Source organism: Homarus americanus, unplaced genomic scaffold (assembly GCF_018991925.1).
Source record: "Homarus americanus isolate GMGI-L3 unplaced genomic scaffold, GMGI_Hamer_2.0 scaffold48016, whole genome shotgun sequence".
Classification (NCBI taxonomy): Eukaryota; Metazoa; Arthropoda; class Malacostraca; order Decapoda; family Nephropidae; genus Homarus; species Homarus americanus.
Window position 1 is genome coordinate 2,574,508 of NW_024755055.1, and position 15,700 is coordinate 2,590,207.

At 40.8% G+C, this 15,700-nt stretch overlaps 1 protein-coding gene across 4 annotated transcripts in view; it reads right to left on the reverse strand.

Moving 5' to 3' along the window:
- The window catches only part of LOC121856240 (host cell factor 2-like), a 28,289-nt gene that overhangs the window by 11,940 nt on the left and 649 nt on the right, over window positions 1–15,700 (reverse strand). For 2 of the 4 annotated variants that reach the window (XM_042351612.1, XM_042351611.1), the window contains exons 2-6: window positions 8,952–9,078; window positions 6,041–6,223; window positions 5,411–5,613; window positions 4,440–4,634; window positions 2,595–2,740 (exon numbers count right to left, since the gene is read on the reverse strand). In XM_042351612.1, the coding sequence (XP_042207546.1) occupies window positions 2,595–2,740; window positions 4,440–4,634; window positions 5,411–5,613; window positions 6,041–6,223; window positions 8,952–9,078 (854 nt within the window). The other 2 variants (XM_042351614.1, XM_042351615.1) reach the window with 2 other exon arrangements.

Sequence of the window (15,700 nt, forward strand, 5' to 3'; positions counted from 1 at the left end):
GGATAATGATCCCTCAATCATACCTTGCAATTCAATCGTCGGTAGAACGTTATAGAATCCGGTCTCGTCACACGCGCCAAATCCGTCGACGTGAATCCGAGCGACGGCAAGTACAAATGAGATAATTTTGGCAATCGGAATATTTATAACCCGGTACGAGGATTAAATATGGTGGACGCCTGCTGTCCCTGAGGACTTGATCTAACTCTCCTTTACTGAATATATTGGCCTTCTTAACTAAACCTTAGACTGTACTCACCCCTGAAGATGTGAAATACACAAAAGTGCTTGGGAAGTTTGTGCTTTCTTTTTCCTTTGTGGTTATCAGCATATACAGTATGTGTGTTCTCCACATAATAAAGAAAACTGGATGCAATAACATCTTACTGATTTTTTCCAAATATTACCTAAAACCACATTGAAAACATCACCATTCACAGATTGAGGTCGCACGACAGTACGGTGTGTCGATTCGCCTCCCAATGGAGAGTACCCCTTACCCCCTCCTTAAATAACAACATTTTGCCACACTGTCACCAACTAGAAGCTGGCAGAATGGAACCAATGACGTTCTATTTTGTAACCCATATTATAACTATAACAATGCAAGAATTGCTTGCATTCAGAGAAATAGGTGGAATGCTTATTTAGCTACTATTGTGAGGTTCCTTAGGGCCATTCCGGGAGTTTGCCCTCACTCGCGAGCGCTTCGGAACGTGCTTCGACGCTCTCCGGGTTCGCGCGTCGTGGAGAGAGCATTGGCAATGCTACCCGTACCGAGTGCAAGTGTGGGCAACTGTACATGTTCTTGACCCATCCCAACTTCACCTCAGTAACCTACAATTGAAGTAACAGTCGTATTAATGGACACGGTAATACCCTGTAAGCATCGTAACCTCTATCTACAGCACAGAAATTGGTATCATTTAATTAACAACCTAAATAAATGTATTGGATGATTATGAATGATCTTTCCAATTTTGAACATAAAGAAAAATTTAACAAAACTACAGCAAAAAGCAAGAGATACTAATAAAATAAAGAGTTAGCAAAAATATTTTCAAGATACTGTTTTCAAGTTTAACATACAGTAAGCTATACAAGTTTAATATGAGCTATACAAGTTTAACATGAGCTATACAAGTTTAATATGAGCTATACAAGTTTAACATGAGCTATACAAGTTTAATATAAGCTATACAAGTTTAACATGAGCTATACAAGTTTAATATGAGCTATACAAGTTTAACATGAGCTATACAAGTTTAATATGAGCTATACAAGTTTAACATGAGCTATACAAGTTTAATATAAGCTATACAAGTTTAACATGAGCTATACAAGTTTAATATAAACTTTCTAACAGTCTCACATATCTTTTCCTTCATATTGTGTGAAGTTGCTGCCATTGGTGGAGCAAAAACAAAATTTTTGTCATAAACCCAAATGAAAAATGTTAATCATCTGTTATTATAAGTTAAGAATAAGTCAAAACCTACGTGACAAAGAATAAGAAAACTAATGAGGAGCAACTTGAGCCCACCCCAAAACAGCCATCTCCCGATTTTTGGAAATTTACCTTACGGAAATTCGCTACAACGGCAACGATTAATTTACGACTAAAATTTGATAAATTTAAAGCAAAACTCACTATTACGTAAATTGGGGAAAAAATATTCAAATATATATTAGAAGAAAATAAAAACACTTTACACACATTTAAAATTTTCTCTCCTCTCTCCCTCCTTCAAAAAAATACACAAAAACTGCTATAATAACAATAAAAATTATTCAAAATGCATCATATAATACAACAACACACATGTTGTGTATAAAAAAGGCTGAAAGTGATCCACACAGCCGAGCCGACCACCCCACGGACTCAAACGCGTGTGGCTGCCGCAATGTGCCGTGTGTGTCGTGAGGTCACATCGGGCACCGGGGGAGGGAACGTGGATAGGCTGGCAACATAATTACAGCAGCCTCACATATCAGATACTTGTGTTAAAATGCTACATCATACATTCACTTAACACACATTTTTCTTATTTTATAGCTTTATATTTTTTTATTTATAAGTAACATTTGAGTTTAGTAGTTATTTCTCCACAACTTTTCTAGTCTCAATACATGTAATATTAGCAGTGCGTAAAGCCATCTCACAGCTGACCGGTGATGCGTTATGGGAATACCTACGGTATATTTACTCGAACGAGCATGCGCGCGTCTCCTCTCTTTCACTGGCTTAATGCCTGCAGCATTGTGTGTTTGTGTTCGGGATAGTATTAATAAAGTTATTTCTCGAGTTATTACGTATACTTGTTAAGATTTTGTCGTGTAGAAATGTGTGTCCACATCTATAATGAGGCACAGTGCAGGTATTTGGGGAAATTGGCATCACTATAAGGAATTACAGTTTATAGCAAGATTTTTCTGGACCTTAAACTGTCCAAATATCAGGGGATGACTGTATAAAATAATAATAATAAAACACTAATAATAATAATAATAGCCCAATTGTAAACTTGTATAGGTATTTTACTGAATAGCTAGAGTATCTGTCAATCTAGGTAAAATACAAATACTAGACAAACCTGGTTATTCCATGCTTTTCTGTAACCATCTCTGCCAGACCATACAAACAGACGCGAGTGAATGCCAACAGAACAATGCCCAGCTCTAGCACGAGGCATTTGGTCCTCAAACTTTTCCATCATGGCATTTTCCCACGTCATATTTTCTGGAGGAGGGGGGGAGGGGGAAGTAGAGATTATTAATTATGGTATGTGTGTACAATATATGCTTAACACAAGTCTTTACACTCTTAAGAGTTTAACAAAAACAACAAGTAATATCTCCGTTAACCGGAATCCCTCGGACCCGGAACTCTACCGGAATTTTCCGGAAAATTGCGACCCGGGGAACGATTTTCCGGAAAATTACGGCTTTGGGAAAATTTTCCGGAAAATTAAGAAACAAATTTTCCCGATACCCGGAAGAGTTCTGGGGAAGAGGAATTTTTTCCGACTCCGAGAGTCGTCTCGTTAAGCGGAAATCTCTCATTCCCGGAAGTGCTCTGCTCCGGCTGACGGGGATATCGCCGTAGCTAGTTTCTCGGGGCATCTAAACCGGTCGTTAAGTCGAGGCCACGAACTAGACCATTCGCAAGTATTGCTTTTGTGAATTCCCCGAAGATTACGTAACCCCCGGGTGCTCGCCCGACGTGTCGGCCCTCGGCTCAATCGGCCTCGAGTTTAACCGTCTCGGAACTGTCGAGGGGATAATCTTTCGTGTGATCTATAATTGTTAATGTTCACTGGTTAAATGCTGATGGTTCTGTTAAGACTCACTACAGTACAGTACTTGTTATGAGCTTATTATCTCTCATTGTATCTGTACTCCTTCAATTAATCCACCTGTGCTGCCTCATCCAACAGACAATGTTTTTCATTTCACACATTTGCTTTCACGCACGCACGGCATAATTTTCTGATCGAGAAACGTGGGTACGCTTACGTCCGTACGCATACGCGCGCATACGCTATACCGTATTTGCCCGCATGCGAGATGCACCGCCGCATGAGACTCGCCCCTATTTTACAAGGATATTTTGTGGAAATGTTTTTAGTACGTTTCATCATACAATAATTGAAAGTGACTTTAAAGTGGTTTTGTAGGGCAAAACATGATTTTGTGCATGTAAATACAATATACACTGGAATCAAGTAGGAACTCATATATAGTAAGATTATACTAACCCAACTCTACCTCTGATCGGAGCAGCTGCGTGGCTTATTTATAATTCGGTCGAGAGAATTGCCGACGGGATGTGACGCTCGTATTTTTGGCCCTCAGTTTTGCTGCCGCGATCTGCCACCGGGGTGTAGCGCCATCGCCATTGTTTTGGCGTCGTCGGCTCGTTGCAAATGGCCAAATGGCGGCTGAACTTTCCGTTAACATTTCTTTAATCTTTCTACGGGCAATTTTCATTTAGATAATAAACAAATGTTTCATAAAGGTAATACAGTCATTATATAATGTAAGACACGTATCCGGTGTGGGTTACGTACGAAGGAGGTACAGCGAGACGTTGCGAGCTTCCCTCTGCCGTTAAGCCATTATTTACGTCTTCGGCAGATTTGCCGTGAGTTCGTGGTAATGGATCGTGATAATTTGGCTTGTTTTTCAGTATTTTATTATTAGTAACACAATTTTTGTGCTCGGTGGACTACCGCTCGTCCCGGGCTCCCTGGCTGGGCGCCTCCGCCTACGGCTCTCGGCCTTCCGTCCGTAATATACGGGCGCATTAGACGCGGGATAATTTGCGATGCATTTTTTAAAAAATGCGTCTCGTACGCCGGCAAATACGGTAATTCTCGCCGGGCGCGCTCCTACGCGATACATACGCCGGGTACACTCCCACACAGGGAGAAACTTACCGAGGTTAAGACAAGCGAGGGTGTTAGTGCACTTCCACTCTGACTTCTCGTTGTTGGGTCCCTTGAGCTCCTCCAGCACTAGAGGGACCCAGCCCCCAAACACAAACATCTTGCTGCCCAGCAGAGTAGCCGAGTGCAGCGAGCGAGGCAGAGGATGAACGCCGATGACTGTCGGCCGCTCCCAGTTCATGGAATCTGAAACGATGAGTCGTGGATACAGTCAAACCCCCACATGACGGACTTATCTTTCCGTGTAATCCATTTCAAATATGACAGACCCTCAATGTAACATACAGTGACCTCTATGTAATCTGTCAGATGGGGGCTTCACTATACTATGGTAATGTGTGTATGTAAATAACAACTAAAGTTTTGTTTTTTTAATCAATAATATTAGGTGCATTCCTTTTAACTCTTATAATAATTCAGATAGACTGAAATTTTAACCTAATTCTAAAGGTATATTTATGCCAGACTAAGAAGATAATATGAAACATAACGTGAATATTAGCCCCCTAAAAAAGACTTATTTAACCAATGAATAAATGCCCTTGTGATACTGGAGGGGGGGTTTAGGTTAAAAATACATGTTAACTACATCTTCATAATGGTGGTAATGGTATCAGAGGTATCCATTACAACGGTGCCCACCTGTTTTCAACCTTCCCCTGTACTTCTAAATTTACCTTCCCCTCTCATCTCCTTTTATCTTCAGAGCCTATAAGACTCCCTTCCCTCCATCTACAGCAGCAGGATATAATGGACTTCTCTCTCCGTATAACCAGTTGGATGGAAGGTTTCACGCCCGACGGACTCTCGATTTGACGGACTTTCGTTTCCGCGTAGTTCGCTGGATGGAGGTTTTACATCCGACAGAACCTTGACGTAACGGACTTTCCTCTCCGTACGGTCTGTTAAATGAGAGATCGTTAAATAAGAGGTCATTAAATAATGGCTTTCAATGTACTTACTGATATCCAGTATCCACAGATCTCCCAGCCTGGTGCCACTCATCCCTCCGTATATCACCAGCTTCGGTTTGTCTTTACTCATGTACGCAACACCCGTGTGGGATTCTCTGGGTGGGGGAGGAACGCCGTACGTGTCTGGTATGTCCCACGACATCACGTTTGAGTTTGCTCGTAATTCCAATGTGTAGAGATCATTGAGGTACCTGAGGGAGAAGACACAGATGTGAAATGATGATATTGAAGCAGTGGGGGGGTACCTAGGCACATTCCCCCCTCAAAGAAAATAATATTGAGAAATATCTCCGTTAGCCGGAATTGAAATTTTCTCGAAAAGTCGTTCCCGATGCCGGAATTTTCCGGATAATTATCGCTTTCGGAACGAATTTCCGAGGGGCACGGATACCGGAAAATTCTGAGAAAATATTCCCGATACCCGAAAAATTTGGGGGACGGGGAGTTTTTTCCGGGTTCGAGAGTAGTCTCGTTACCCGGAAATCTATCGTTCCCGAAAGTGCTCTGCACCAATTGTTCCGGCTAACGGGGATATCTGTAATAATAATAATAACGTAATGTAGTAGTAGTTAATAATAATAATAATATATGGTACACACATCTCAACACTGTACTTACTTTGGGATGTTATTTTTGGGGTCTTCACTGTCATTGGCCAGTCCACCAAAGAGATAAACCTTATTACCAATGAGGGTGAAGGAGTGACCGAGTCTGGGACACGGCGGTGGACCATTACGAGGAGGTCGAGGCTTGACGCGCTTCCACTCCCACCTGGAGGCTTGTAGCTCGTACAACTCATTACTGAAGTGAAAACAAAGTCTGTTAAAATTTGTTGTACTGATTAGCCCCAAATTGATTTCATGTTAAGATTAGTCCCAAGCTCATTTCACCAGGTGGTTAGCCCCAAGCTTAACTCACAATAAGATTAGCCCCAAGCTTATTTAACCTGAGGATTAATAACCCTAATACTAGCCATGGGAACAGTTCTACCAGTGGTCAGCAAGTGAGGCGATGGCAGCATTATTGAGAGTACCCTAAGTTGTGGCGTACGAGTCGACATTTTAAGTTTGAAAAAATCTCTCCAAAACCAGAGGTCGACTTATACGCCGAGTATAAAAAGTGAAGCTTTACCACGGAGTGGTAAACAGGTGGAACGGCCTGCCCGACACTCGCTGTGCTTCGCTTGGCGTAACTCCCGTGGCCTGCCGCTAATATTTCCTACCGAAATTTACGTTTAGTAAACTCATTTAACGCAGATTAAAATAAAATAGTAAATTCCGGTATAATTAAACGAACACGACGCCACACGTCATTTTCAACAGCCGACGCACAGTAAACAGTCGATCGGAACTCCACTAAACCCGGGCAGCCAGCCGGGCAACCACGTGCTACTACCCGCCAATTTGTTTACACCGGCCGATGCAAATGGCGGATCGTAAGCCGGGTGTACCGTAATGTTATACCGTATATAGCGGTACTATCGAGGTGCTATACTGGTATGCTGTGTAAACAATTAATATTTTATTGGAGGTGCTGATTCTGGCTTGGCGTTTACCCAAGTTATTACGAAGATAAATTACTGAAGATTTTTGGCGGTTGCCCGTTGCCCTACGTAGATCTTGTTGCCCACTTCCCTTTTTGCATGAACTATATAATATATATACAGTATATCAAATATTCGCCATAGGCTATATCCACATTTCAGTACTAGCCTATGTTTGGGCCTTGGGGGGGTCGACTTATAAGGCGAGTATAGGCCTCGACCTGAATTTTGAACTAAAAATCTTATACGTCGCAACTTACGGCGACTCGTGACAACGGGACGAATAAATATGTACTTGTGTGTGTGTGTTGAGCTTGAAGGCAAGAGGTGACATGAATGTGACTACACCTCACCGTTAGGACCACTGCCGTGTCATAACCCTTTATGTACGGGTTCCTTGGAGTTGAATAAAATCGTCTGGAATTAGCCAAATAAATTATTAAAAGTGACATCCTGAAGTGAAGGGGTTAATGGGCCGTAACTGTGCCGATCCCCCGAGCTAACTTTAAGATTAAGCAATGGTCCTAAACACACGTAAACAGGGGATATATACGGGTACGGTATATCGTGTCAAAACTCTTGAGAATGGAGGTCGCCGTGGTGGCATCCAACAGGCACAAAATTAAAAAAAATATACATATACAAACTTAACTCTGTACTGGATCTGGTTCCAATCCGGACGGCAAAAGCTTGCCTGCGTTTTCTTTCTCGGGATAACGTGTCACAAATGACGATTGCTCACGTGTCGTGCAATACGGTAAACCCTCGTTTCTCGCGAGGGTTAAAAATTCCAAGGAATGGCACGAATAGGCAAAATCCTGAATAGCAAATTATACTATCATAGTGTTATTCTGCATGAGAAGATTAAGTCACCCATGCTAATGTACAGCTCCTCCCCGACTTACGACCTGGATTTGGGTCCCCGACCCCGTCGTAAGTCGGGGAGGAGCTGTACTTACATTCGTGTGTGGTCGGCTGATGCGGCATATCCTGTCAGCTTCACATTATGGAGCGAGAACTTTTCTTAAAATTCTCGAACCACCCTTTACCGGCATTACGGCCCGAATTCGGAACGCTGGTTTGAAACTACACGAAGGTTTAAACCAAAGATTGAGCGAAGTTTGAAGATTGTCGGTACTCAGAACACCGGCTTGAGCCAACACAAAGATTTAAACGGGGTTTGAGACTAGAATTGTCAATCCTCGCGTTAATCCAGCCCGAATGAAGGTTTAGCGGTCGGTCTATCATTCGAGATAGCACGTTAACTTAATTTTGATAGAGCTCACACGTTACAGCAATATCGCCAGATACAAAACAAAATAATATCCCATTCATAACAAATAATGTAAATGAAGTGATGTTAAATAGTATAATGTAAAAAATTTAATTTTAATTACAGGTACATATTTTTGTGATTCCGTTTAAGTTGACCGTTCGTGACCGGGGAGTGCCCGTACTATACTGTACCGAGAAAAAAATCGAGCACTTTTCAAATACAGTACAGTCCTGCTATATACTTTATATTTTAGATTCATTTTTTTTTAAGGATTTCATGATTCCTGAACCTCTTACATTCAAAGACATTCCACTTACATCATCGTGAATGTTGGTATTTTGGTCGTAAAAAATATGCTACATAGAAATATGTTGAATGTGTTTTTGATGGGATATACAGCACAGTATAGTAAGGCAATCCTCACTGTAAAATCTAGTACCAATAATTACAGAAAAGGTCGATCCTGAGTGTTAATATTGTTACAAGAATTATGTTCTCAAGCTTATTTTCAAAAGAATCCAGGGAACACATGAGGATTAGCACCCCCAGCTTATTTCACCCAATGATTAAACACCCAAATCCTAACCTAACCAACCCCCCCCCCCCCCAGGTAGCATAAGGGCGTTTAAACAACTCGTTAAATAAGCTGGGGGGTGACGGGTGGTGGTGGCTACTGTTAATATGAACCCAACGATGACTTGTATATTTACCTGTACTTCCCATATTCGACCATTCCACCAAAAACAAGGATGCGCGTTCCGTCCACAACAAAACCGTAAGCGGCACATCCCGGCGGCACGTCTCCCTTCACTGGTGGCACAAACCATTGATTGGTGGCTGAAAGGAAGAGAAAACCGGATAAAGAAAATGTACATATTTACCGTCTGGCAGAAATGACGAAACACAATACCTGCCGCACCAATAAGAATAGATAAAAATAACTTTAAAGTCTCTCCCGAACCATTAACTCCTTGTGTACGAGCTCCCCTCTGTCCTGAATAATTGTTTGGTGTTGGCTAAATAAAATATTAAAACTGGTGTCCCTGTAATGAAGGGGTTAGTGGAGATAGTCTACTAGCTCCAGTCCATGGGTTCCCCTCTGTGCTGAATAAAATTGTCAAACAAAATACTGTATTAAAAGTGACGTCCATTTAGTGAAGGGATTAATTACTTCAAAACACTTTAACCTTTGAAAAATACAAATGTGAGTCTTGTCTAACAGTAAATAATATATAATTACAGGAAAGCCTCAGATATTACCAAAGATTTGCAGACTTTTACAAGATTGCCCCGTTGGACAGAGCCTCACAAGCAGGACACCGTCTACGACCCTGTCGGTGGTTTCCGCAAGAGGCACATTTCTGAGCTCCAAGAGCAATGGGTTACTGCCAAGAGCCTTGAGGTGTCCTGTACAAGTTATCAAATTACAGTACTGTACAGAAAACTGCATCAATATCTGGTCCATACTCGAGGGTAATGCTACAGATGCGTATGACTCTGACCTCTTGTGTGTCAGATCAAGAGCTAACGTTGGTCAAAAGCAGTTTCTATTGTAGTTCTCGGGTCTTGGTGTTGAGAACATGCAGGTAAATATAAAATGAGCAAAGGGCCACTCAAAATCATTTTGAATGGATCCTTCTCAATATTCTTCAACAGTTACAGACACCTAACTGTCCATAAGCCAGTTAAATGCTGCACTTCAGTCACCGAGCGTTTCTCCCGACTCTTGTCGTGTTGGGAGGAGCTGCCCAACAAAACCATTTTTAGATGTCACAAACAAATTTTTAAGCATTTTAAAAAAATAATTGCATCAACTACAATGATTTCTCTAATCCCTTGTGTATGGTGTCGTCACTGAGCTGAATAAAATCATCTGGTGTCAGCCAAATAAAATACAGTAGTAAAAGTGTCGTCCCTACAGTGAATGAGTTAAAATACTATAGTTACAGTATATGAATTACAATGAGCAATGTTTTTATACAGACTAGCAGACACGGTTTATGAAAGCTTGTACATTAGCACCCCACCTTATTTCACTGTAAGATTAACCACTCTAACAGCAGTCAAATGTAATCTACACCAACCTAACCCTAGGTAGACTTAGGGTGTTTAATCCTGAGGTGAATTAAGCTGGAGGTTAATCTTCAGGTGGTCCTTTAACTTGTATGGTTTATGCTGTTCTATAGATATAACAAACTTTTAAGTGAATGTTGTAAAGCAGTTCTCCCATTCCTTTCAACAGTACAGTGTTGTTTCATCCAGAGGGTAAATACCTGCACTTTGTTGCTGCCCAAGTGGAAACATCATTAGTTTATTATTTAGGTTTTATTAATTAACTCATCCCTGTCATATAACACGCAAGTAAACACCATCATAATAGTTCACCAAGCAACTCTAAGGCACACATGAAGCACAGATACATCACACCAGAAGCAGTGATTTCGGTCGAAGGCATCACAAGGTCACTCAAAACATGACAATAATGCCGCAGAGGTCAAATAAAACCCAACCAAACTACTGTACCCGGAAGTGGAGTTTAATATAATGCTTATTATGTTGATGACTGCCTCAAGAGACCTGTTAAAGTTGAGTACAGTACAGTAGTGTGTTGCCTGTACCATCACATATTATAAATACCTATATATTTATCTATCTATATACAATCTTCATTAAAGAAACACTGGCTCACTTTCTGCGCACTTTAAATACAGTATATCTTTGCCTATATTTTACTGTTATATTCAGACCCGATACCAAGGCTGCCCGTCAACCCAGTCTTGTTCATAGGAGCAGATAAACTATATCCTGTATGATATTTCAAATGGAATATGCGTATACTATTACCATTTGTACAGCGATAAAGATACACACATTACAGTACTGCCATCCACCCCTACATCATGAATACGGATGTGTAAAACTGAGCCTGCAAGATGCATCAATACAAAATCTAATTAAACTTCCTCATAAATTATAAAGCACATCGTACCAAACAACATGAAAAAATTGGTGGAACTCATTAAACGTTATGTGTAATTAAACACTAGATTTATTAAGAGTAGTCCTGGGTCAAACATTTAAATAGCTGAATTTTTATGCGCTGCAAAACTGTATCTGGTTATCTATTACAGATGCATTAATGAATGTAATTAAGATATGTGTAGACATGAAGAACACGTAGTTATAGTACCAATGTCAAAGCAAGTCAATACGTAAGTGCTGGGGGGGGGGGGGTTTTGGCCCTGATATTTGACTTAAAGAATAGTGTAATGGCCTTTTACGAGTACATAGATATACAGCAAACGCACTTTAAACCACACTAAATTACTTAATGTAGTCCCATCTTCATTATTACGTGTTAGCTACAGTCATCAAGTGATAAAAGTACACGAAATTTCCAGAGATTGCGGCAGCGCACAGCTTGCCGGACAGCGGCTGTTCACCACTGCTCTCTTCCTCCCCACTACACAGCTGCCACGTCTAAAATCAAACCCCAAATTATTTTATTTATACCTACAAATCACATATTTGCAGCAACAGAACTTAAAACATGAATAAAACTATACCAAATTTCCTCCACTATCACCAAATCCACAAGACGAACACGGGTTATGTTCTTAATAGTTTCATTTATTATACATTAACTCCTGCCAAATAAATACAACAAAATATATAAATTAAGGCTTTTAAAACAACCTAACCGATAAATGGCACAACTACAGCAAAGGTTCAATGAAGACGGCAAGATCCACACCAAATATTAACACTACCGTCATAATAAGCCAAGGTCAGCCAGATATGTCTCATGTACCTTTAGTCGCCGTCAATTTACTATAGATAGCTACGCCTTGTGTATCTGTCAGTGTTATTATACAGCTGTGCCGTCTGTCTTTGGTGCTATATAACTATATCGTCTGTCTAATGCTATATAGCTGTACCGTCTGATTAGTGTTATTATATAGCTGTGGCACTTTTGTCTATATTATGAACGATGAACTCAACAGGACTGGCCCCCCCACTCCTAATAGATTGACCGAATTACGTATTGTGGTGTCAATTCTACCGGTCATAACACGCTGATGAAAACCTCGATTGACAACGGAAATGGCCATCTACGAAATGAAGAAAGGGCGTAAATAAACATCATTAAATTGGGATGAAAATAACATACATGGAACCCTTTGATTTGGACAATTTTAACAGAAAAATTAATGGGTAATATTAACTGCTATAAATACGTCACTTTACCCTGAACTATACCGTATTATTTTAGTTTATCTCTTAAATGCTATTCGACGAGGAACTTTTATTTACTTTCTTCAAGGTCAAAATTATTTGTGGGATAAAGTGCGAAAGTATAAACCCGGGTAGCCAGCAACAACAATTACCAACTGTGACAAGCAACACACGTGCGACGTCTAAATCAATTGGACTTTATAAATATTACTACAGCCATGGCATGACAAAGTGTAGTGCTATAGTTTTATCACTTGGAAATCTATGCCATTACTTTAACATTCAACGGTCTGTTTGTCTGCCACACAGTAAGGGAAGCAAGCGGTGGAAGGTGGGCGGAAGTCGCTCTCCACCCTACCTACGACTATACCTGCATGCAACCTGCCTCCGCCTGTCAAACGCGCCCCATCGAATACTCGCCTACGCCCACCAACTAACCTCGGAAAAAATACACCGAAAGAAAATGCTCCTATTCAACTACCATTCCCGTGTTTTATTATTATTATTACAGTATTCGACTTTAAAGGAAGAAAGTTCAAACGAGTCTTGCATTTAGTTAATAAAATATACACTAAATATGAAATGACGGGTCGAACAGTTGCGAGTTATATGAGATAGAAGTTATATTGTTTACTAGTAGTATACTGACATAAGACTGTCTGGTAATAAGATATGTGAGATGTGGCAACAGAGGTACAGGCCACAGCCGCTGTTCCGCTCACACCCTCCCTCCTGCTGTTACCTTTGCCAACCAACCTCCCAACGAGGAAAGCGCGGGAAACTGGGACGCCCCTTCGCGCCAACTGATTGCTAGACGACCTCGCAAGGCTTACCAACCCTTCCTGCAATTCACTAAATCAAAAACGACCAAAGTCCATTCATTCATCCCCTGTTTACAACGGTGACTGCCGCCACACCGTAGAACACAAACTAATGAGGTTATTTCTTCAATCTCATATTTACAAAACATTATTTTATAATAAATGCACCTTTTCCGGATATAGACGCCAAGGTTGTTTGATACATAAAAAAAATCAAGTTTATTGCGATGGCGAAGGATTGTGAATGGCTGAAAACTTTAAGAAAAAAAAAACGGTGATTTTTCTCTCGTACTGTACGACACAATGTACCAAACATTTATTCTGATTAATAATGTTCAACACTTATCACCAACATGACCGATAATCCACAACACTGAAATAATAAATAACGATACAGAAATACTTATTCCATTTTCAACTCGCAAATACTCCCTCGTGCATAATATTATCCCGATGAAAATTTCCTACAGTAAACATTGACCTTGAAGAACAAAAACACTTTCTTTTTAGCGACAAAAATCCCCGCCCATGTCTTTTTACGTCACTATAAACGAATGACAAATATTAATTAAAAACAAAATATGAGGGTGGAGGGAATGAGGCGGGTCTTTAAATCAACAATAAAAGACCAAAATAATACCATACACTATACTGCACAGTGCGTACTAAGACCAGTTTGACTCGCAATATTGAGCTTACACAATACACTGACCTTCACACACACACACACACTAAACGGTAGACAACTGATCGGTTTAGTGATTTTATTTTCCGAGATGTGTGAGGTGTTGTCTTGCTGTCTGATCTCCATTCGTAAAATGATATGAGCTTTGCCTCCTCTGCCACTCTATTTTGTACTACCTACCCACCCACCGCCTCACACACCCCCACCCACACACTTAACATAATCTAAGTGTGGCCGCACATAAGCGATCTAGTTTTAAGATTACATCGCTTGTCCTGTTACTAAGATGCTATATTATTCAGACTGATGAACCAGAAGCAGTAGACTGACACATTATTCTAACCATAAATGCTTCGGAATTCTAAGTCTGAATATCGGGGGTTCGTAGTTCAGGGGGGGAGCGGACTTGAGTAGTTGATAGTACAGTACCTTAAATTGGTTTAAATTAGTTCATATGTAACATTTCCGCTTCATTTAAGACAACCAACTTCCAATCACCTGAAGATTAGACACCCCGGGTGTCTAGAGATTAGATAACCAAGCTTATTTCACCTCGAGATTGACTACCCTTCCGCTAATCTATCTACCCCATCCGGATACTGATGTGACCTCGCAGGTAGTCAAAGGTACAGTACTCTCTCTCACACCCGATGTTTAGTTTATTATGCATTGTGGTCCAAGATTTCTGCACCCGACTTATCATTACTCCATCTTTCTCACAACCGGATTTCTCTATATCTAATTTGTCACTAAACCCTTCGAGTCCTCAAGGGTTAGATTATCGTCGTCAAAAGGTTAAGCTGTTCCATTCCCTTGTCTCAGAACTTTGCATTTACCTATATTAAATCGCAACCCCAGTGTTTATGATTACCTCCAAGCAGGGGCGGATACAGGAACATCAAACGGGGGTCCAAGGTGTGGGTAAGGGTACATGGCGAGCACAGGGCCCACCAGCTGGGTTTTATTTATTTTATTTTTTTTTTTGGGGGTAGCTGTAGCCCCCATAATTCCCTTTTAATCTGACCAATAACATGGGCATTTTGAGGACATGTGCACTTGATATTAAGAGATATTCTGTGGTCAAATGTAATTACTTGTCACTACCCCAAAAACGCTTGAGTACAATACTGAATTAAAGAAAGTATTGGATTTTTTATAAAAAAATGGGGGGGGGGGGGCGGACCCCCAATGTTTATGTTGACTTCCAAGTCCTTTAAATCTATTCCGATGTTTATATGAACCCCAAGTCCTTTTCACTCTGAGAGAGAGAGAGAGAGAGAAGGGTTGGCAGGCGTGTGTGGCCTCGGAGGTGACAAAGGGCTGTTGTGTTCACCTCCCCACCATGGAGAAAAATAGATGCGGCTGTTCCACCTTCCCGCACCTCCTCCCCTCTGAAGCTCTTCCTCTGACTTCTCCTCCTCCCTCCCTAAGCCTCACAGCAGCTGTTCTTCTCGACTCCCAACCTCCCCTCACCATCCTAATATTTCCCATTAAAGACTCATATATATAAATAACAGCCACTACTATACACATAATATGCAAGTATATTTGTTATTTGTTCTATATATGAGTAATGCGAGGTATAAATAAGTGGATAAAGGTAGAAAATTGAGAATAACAGGAGGGAAGAGCCCGGATATACAACATAAACAGATGAACGTCAAAGACTAGACGCCATGTTAGATAGCCCGGGAGCAACCTATTAATATGTCTAATA